Source organism: Glycine max, chromosome 8, assembly GCF_000004515.6.
Source record: "Glycine max cultivar Williams 82 chromosome 8, Glycine_max_v4.0, whole genome shotgun sequence".
NCBI lineage: Eukaryota > Viridiplantae > Streptophyta > Magnoliopsida > Fabales > Fabaceae > Glycine > Glycine max.
This window is the reverse complement of record NC_038244.2, coordinates 43825906-43832766: the sequence shown is the minus strand read 5'-3', so window position 1 is coordinate 43832766 and position 6861 is coordinate 43825906. Positions and strand designations below refer to the sequence as shown.

The window sequence follows — 6861 nt, the reverse complement described above, 5'->3', positions numbered from 1 at the left end:
AATATCTTAATAAGAATTGAATTGATAATCCTTTATTATTCATCATTAAAGTAACAAACTATTAAGACACTTGCTTTATTTAATTAATTATATTAACATTTTTTTCAATTATTACAAGTCCAGAGTTATTTTTTCCAAATCATCAAATTTATAAATTAAAAAATATTTCATATATAAATATTTTTTAATTTTACATTAATAATTAGAGTAAAAATAATCTATATATTAAAATCAATTTAAAAAATTGTGTAAATAATTTACATATTAATTTATGAAATTAAATTATAAATGGGTAAAATAAAAATAAAAACATGTAAATTAAAATTAAAAAGGTTTATATATATATATATATATATATATATATTAAATATATTTAATTATAAATTATAATAATTTGAAAAAGAAAACTTTTGATTAATGATATATAGAAAATAATATTAATGTAATTAAATAAACAAAAAAAGTGTGTTAATGATTGTCTTGTTTATAAATAAAATGTCATGGATTTAATTTCTATTAAGATACATTTAATATTTTTTCACATAAATATCATGTCAATTACTTATATAAGTTTTATGTTAGCATCAATATGTCACGTCAAAATCAAAGTTTGACTTTGAATGATCAACTGAATGATCAAAATTGTTTAGTTTTTAAAATAGAAAAATTAAATGTCTTAATTTAAAAATATTTAGGGACCAAAATCATGGATTTAAAATTATAAAAAGGTTAAAATTATAATTTAACTTATTTAATTTTAAATTGATTAAGATCTCTTAAATTAAAAAATGACATAATTAATTTTTGTTAAATAATTGTTGAGTATATATTTAATTTATTAGTTCTGTACCACCTAATCATTTCTTTTCTTTCACACTCACTCACACCTTTATGGTTAAAGAAAAATCTTTGGAGCAAAGTCAACCATTAGCTTCCACCCAGAAAAATATCTACCCAAAGTGAAGTTATGTGCTTGGTTTTGTTTCTTCTAAATTATGGTATCACACCGCGTCTTTCTCTTCTGTTAATACTCTTCTTCCATGATGCACCATCCAACTGATTTTCTCCTCCAACCCAATTTCACTCGTGGGGTATCTGCTTCCCTCAACCTAGTTTTGCTACTTATGCTTGTTGTGTATTGGGTATGGAAGAAAGTGCAAGTGGACAATAGTGAAAAGAGTGAGAGAAAAGGATTCCATAATACTGCTTTCTTGTACTACAAACACAGTCTGGTTTGTAGCTTAGTTATTTGTGTGTTCAACCTTTTGTTGTGCTTACTAAGCTACTTTTACTTGTATAACAATTATGGTTCAGAGGAGCTTGTCACTGCTTCTGATTTGGCTCTCAAAACAGTTGTTTGGGGTTCTGTTTGTGTTTTTTTATATTCTACAAACTCCGAGGCACAGGATCCGAGTTTCCCTCGTTTGTAGAGAATTTGGTGGTGCGTCTATGCCTTTGTTTCTTGTTCTTGCCTTGTTATTGACTTTATGCAAAGCATGTTTTCTTGCCAGTTATGTACCTTATTAATGACATAGGTTCCTCTATTTCGCGTTTATTTCTATGTTATGTTGGATGTTTTGTTAACTGTATGGCTAAGCTTAACCCTCTTGAAGAGTCCCTTTTGAATGGTGACTCTAGTGTATGCAACAATTCTGATTCCAGTAAGAGTAGACTAAATGAAAATTTAACCCGTTATTCAAATGCTGGATTTTTTTCAGCATTCTTACTTTCTCATGGATTGGTCCATTAATAAGTCTAGGCAAGGAGAAGATATTAGAGCATCAGGACGTCCCACTTCTTGCTACTGATGACAGTGCCTATGGGGTTTTTCCAACTTTTAGAAACAAACTTGAGTCAGAGTGTGGTAGTGTTAGGATTGTGACCACTCTTAAGCTGGCGAAGGTGTTATTCTTGTCAACATGGCAAGGGATCCTTTTATCAGGTTTGTTTTCATTCCTATACACATGTGCCTCTTATGTTGGACCATTTCTTATTGACATCCTTGTTCAATTCCTCAATGGGGAACATAAGTTTAAAAATGAAGGATATGTTTTGGCTACTGCATTTGTTGCTGCAAAGCTTGTGGAGTGTCTTTCAGAGAGGCACTATATGTTTAGGTACCAGCAGGTTGGGGTTAGGGATCAATCAAAGTTGGTGGTAGTAACATCTCATTTTTCGTAAATAAATTAAAAAGTTTTTTTAGGTTAAAAAGAAAAGAAAGAGTTTTAGAAAATGGTGAGATTTTTATAATTAAATAAATAAGGAGAAATAACTGCACTAAAATAATAGTTTGAAGGAAAATAAAAAAAAATATTTGATTTATTTATTTGATAGGAAATAAAATAGAGTTTCTTTTTATAAAACAAACAAATAAATAAATAGAGTAAATAATAGGCTGAGAATATAAATAGAGATATATTAGGTCATTTTTCACACTGTTCACCCCTATGCTCTCTCTTCTTATCAATTTCCTTCTCCCTTCTCTTCCTCTCAAAATTCTCTCTTTTTTCTCGCATACATCTCATACTTGTTAACCGTTGGATCGTCATGATATTTTAGCACCAGGTTCGCAACTCATTTTCGAGAATTCTCACCGTTGGAAATTGCGAAAAAATATCAGACCTAAGAGAAATGTCTTTCGCATCGTAACTTCCTCTTTTCCCGCTGAGACTCAAAACCAGTCTAGTAAAACTACAATTCTAGACTCGTTAATCGTTGGATTGTCATGAAATTTAGACACCTGGTTTGCAATTCAATTCTGCACACCTTCACCATTGGGATTTGTGAAAAAATATTCATGGAAAAAGAAAAGTGAATCGCACAAAGACATTACAAAATGAAGACTTTAATCTCTTATTCTTCTCTCTAACGCTTGAAAATTCTATCAAAGCAAATCAGAGGAAAAGCTCGAGGGATCTCAGGAAATTGCTAGAGATGTCATTATCACTGTCAGAATACACACGTAAGCCTGCTTAGAGGTAAGGGATGAGTTTATCGCAATTGGGGTTAGTATGAGTATGTGTAGGAATCCTTAGGGGATCAAATTGGGGTTTATTTTGGGATGTTTATTGAATTATAATTTTTCCTTTATGATTATAAATACAATATTGATATCCTGATGCGAATTGGTTGATAAAATTAAGTGTTCTTAGTGTTTTCATTTTTTTTATACCTATCATTTTGATTAATTGATTTTGATATAATTGTGTTAAATTATTTGAGGGGTTTTACTCCCCATGTTGTAATAAACCTTTTGTATAAATTGTTATATTGAGATTATGAAACTGTGTTTCAAATTGTGAGTATGTGATAAATTGAACTTGTGATGAATAGTGAAATACATATGTATTGAGTTGTGAGTTATGAACTGTGCAATCGTACAATTGTAAGACCCTTTAAGGGCGACGAGTTTTTGCGCGACAAGTATTGTGATGGGATCCACTGTGGGGACCCGACGAGTTTAATCACAAATGCGACGAGATAAAATTATTTTGAAAACAATTGAGGAGTCGTGTGTAATGCATAGTTCATAGGTAAAGTGTATATGATTTATGAGGTGTGATAACATGTTAAATTGAGATTGTACCATTGTGATTGAGATCGAGTGTATGAGATAAATTGAGTGTGTATTGACTTGTAATATATGTGTGCATTGAGATGTGGTGTGGATTGACTTGTGAGTTATGAATTGGACAATCACACGACTATAAGACCCTTTAAGGGCGATGAATTAATGCACGTTGAGTATTGTGATGGGAACCACTGAGAGGACCCAACAAGTTTAATCACAAGCGCAACGAGATAAAATTATTTTGAAAATAATTGAGGTGTCTTGTGTTTTGTACAGTTCATAGATAGAGTCTGTGTGCTAAAATATTTTATGGGTTGAACCTGAATCAGGAGGGAGAGGCCCTGACGGATTCTTTGAAGTGTAGGCCTTAGAGGTAAATACACCCGATTTGAGTGCTCCTTTAAGTCTGTGTCGATCCCACATGGTTGAAGCATTCTCGCAAAACAGCGTGACCCCGAATGGTCTCCCTATGATTTTACCTAGTGAGAATGACCTGACTTACTAGTGTGTGGTTTGTCTTGTCGTGTACTCCTAGACACCCAACAAGGTTTTTCACTGATATGGTACCACATTACATATAGGATTGAGTCTTAGTATATCTATTGCATAACGTTTGTGTATTGATCGATATTGATTGATTTAATGATATTGTGTTTTGATCTTTAAGTACATAAATGATGTGAAAATGAATGAGGCGTGTTGTGATGTGATGTTACGCGACAAAGTGGTGGAATGACGTGAGCTATGTTTAAATAAGTTATATTTCGTTTATATGATATGTATATTTACATGTTGTCTTGTTTCTCTTCATTAGCTAGGAATGTGATAACTCACTCCCTGTGTGCTATTTGTGTTTGGATCCTGTGATGATCTCGAATCTTGTGTTCGTGGGAGCAGATGATTAAATGAATGACTATGAAAAACCTCATACTAGAGGACACCGGAACACAATGCTCTGATAGGATGTAATATTGGAGTATAAGTTTCTATATTAATTGCATGAAGTCTTGGACGATCTTATTTTGAGGTAAGATGATTTATTATTTATTTGGATCAGTTTTATTATGATGTTAGAAAAGTGAATGTGAATCTTTTATCCTTTTGAAATGTTTTTATTTAAATGTATTTTAAAAACTTTTAATTAATTATGATTTCTTATTCCTTTTATTATTAGTACATATATGTAAGGGGTAAAGGGCGTCACAGTGACAATGATCTATGCTAAAGGTTTGACTCTTTCATGCCAATCAAAGGAGGTTCAGAGCACTCGAGAAATCATCAACTTAATGATTGTTGATGCTGCAAGGATTGGAGAATTTTGTTGGTGGATGCATGAACCGTGGATGTGTTTTGCAAATTGCTTTGGCCTTGTTAATTCTCTATAGAAGTGTAGGGGTTGCTTCAATAGCTGCTCTTGCTGCCACTGTAACTGTGATGTTGCTAAACCTTCCTGTGGCATCATTGCAAGAGAAGTTCCAAGGCAAGGTAATGGAATTCAAAGATAAAAGAATGAAGACTACATCTGAGATTCTAATGAATATGAGGATTCTAAAACTGCAAGCATGGGAGATGAAGTTCTTATCAAAGATTATTCAGCTTAGGAAGACTGAGGAGATATGGCTAAAGAAATTTCTGGTTGGTACAGCAATTGTTAGATTTCTCTTCTATAATGCCCCAACTTTTATTGCTGTGGTCACTTTTGCTACTTGTGTTCTTATAGGCATCCCTCTTGAATCAGGGAAGGTCTTATCTGCACTTGCTTCAGAATTCTTCAAATGCCTATCTATGGTCTTCCGGACACGATTTCAATGATTGTACAAACTAAGGTTTCCCTTGATAGAATTGCATCATTTCTTCGTCTTGATGAGTTGCAAACTGATGTAGTAAAGAAGCTTCCAAGTGGTAGTTCTGAAAAGGCAATTGAATTAGTAGATGGAAATTTCTCTTGGAATTTATCTTCCTCTAACACAACATTGTAAAATATAAATCTTACTGTTTTTCATGGTATGAGGATTGCTGTTTGTTATTTTATACTTTTAAGTTATTTTAACATTTAATTTTATTAAAGGTTTATAATTTAGTAAGTTAATTTTTCTGTTTCTAACTATCGTTAACTTTTAGTTTTCAATTAATTGTTTAGCTAATTTTCCTAAACACATTTTTTTTAGAGAAATCAATTCTAGATTTCACATATTTTAGAGAGAAAAAAACATATGTTACCCTTAATTATTCAAATAAAAATTTTAATGAATTTAATAAATTGATTACTAAATCAAACACAAGATAGTTGGTTGAAATGATATTTGTGTGTTTATCCATAAACAAAGTTTCTAGCTTGAATATTGTATGCAGAAAAATTCTTATTGGAGAATTAAGTTCATGTTTTTTTTTATGCTTCAGATTACAGAAGCAAAAACAGACAAAAGAACAAAAAGCAAAAACAGCCAACTATCCCGCACAAAGTAAGTGCTTGCTGCATCAGCAGATGCACCAAAGAATTAAGTTCATTTTGTAACGGATGTTTTCATTTAAACAAAATTCAGCACTAAAAATAACAAAAACATAAACTTACAATTAAAAATATATCAACTTATAGAGACTAAAATTTAAAAAAAATACAAATACCAAAAATAAAAAATATTAAAGCCATAAAAATCATATTTAAACTTTTTTAAAAAAATGACAAACCCAATTTAACTTGAAGAACTCTTTTGCTTTTTGTAGCATGTGTTTATTAACTTTATTAAAGAGTTCACAAAGCTTCTTTTTTTTTCTTTTATTGTTATTCTTATGATATTTTTGGAAATAATTATTTTAATATGAAAAAAGATAAGAATAATTTATGTTGTTGAGTCTTTGGTGAATTTTTTAAAAATAATTATTTTAATATGTATTTATTTTACAGGATTTTACATATACTATGTATTTTTTAAATTTTATCTAGACCAATAAATTGTAACGGTAAGTTTTATATGATTTTATCAACATTAAATAATTGTATGTATACATGTTTTGAAATTATTTTATCGGTGAGCATTTGTACGTAATTAAAAATTATTTTAAATTTTACTTATATCAAATAATAATAGTATAAATCTTTAAATTTTACCTATTATAAATAATTGTAAATATAAATATTTTTTTTACTTTTATTTACAGTAATTATTTATGTATATAGACAAAAATCTCTCTGCTTGGAGAGATGTGATCTTTTCTTTTGTAGTGGCAGTGCAGCACTGCTGTTAAATTTTATGTAAATCCCGATATGTTACATCATACAGAAAACGAAG

At 30.4% G+C, this 6861-nt stretch overlaps 1 protein-coding gene across 2 annotated transcripts; it reads left to right on the top strand.

Moving 5' to 3' along the window:
- The first annotated feature begins 4634 nt into the window (after positions 1-4634).
- Positions 4635-5675, top strand: LOC106799619 (ABC transporter C family member 3). 2 transcript variants are annotated; one of them, XM_041004766.1, is made up of 2 exons: positions 4635-5206; positions 5310-5675. In XM_041004766.1, the coding sequence occupies exons 1-2, from the start codon at positions 4868-4870 to the stop codon at positions 5394-5396; spliced, it is 426 nt and encodes a 141-aa protein (XP_040860700.1). In that variant the 5' UTR covers positions 4635-4867; the 3' UTR covers positions 5397-5675. The 2 variants fall into 2 exon arrangements, with proteins under 2 accessions (XP_040860700.1, XP_040860699.1); XM_041004765.1 differs by having other exon boundaries at positions 4636-5206; positions 5292-5675.
- The last annotated feature ends 1186 nt before the right edge of the window (positions 5676-6861 follow it).

What these genes read in the sequence shown, in the direction of transcription:
- LOC106799619 (XM_041004765.1), top strand. Translation starts at nt 4,868, where the DNA reads ATGCTGCAAGGATTGGAGAATTTTGTTGGTGGATGCATGAACCGTGGA. An exon ending in TATGGCTAAAGAAATTTCTG is followed by an intron (nt 5,207 to 5,291) that starts GTTGGTACAGCA and finishes GTGTTCTTATAG; the next exon opens with GCATCCCTCTTGAATCAGGG.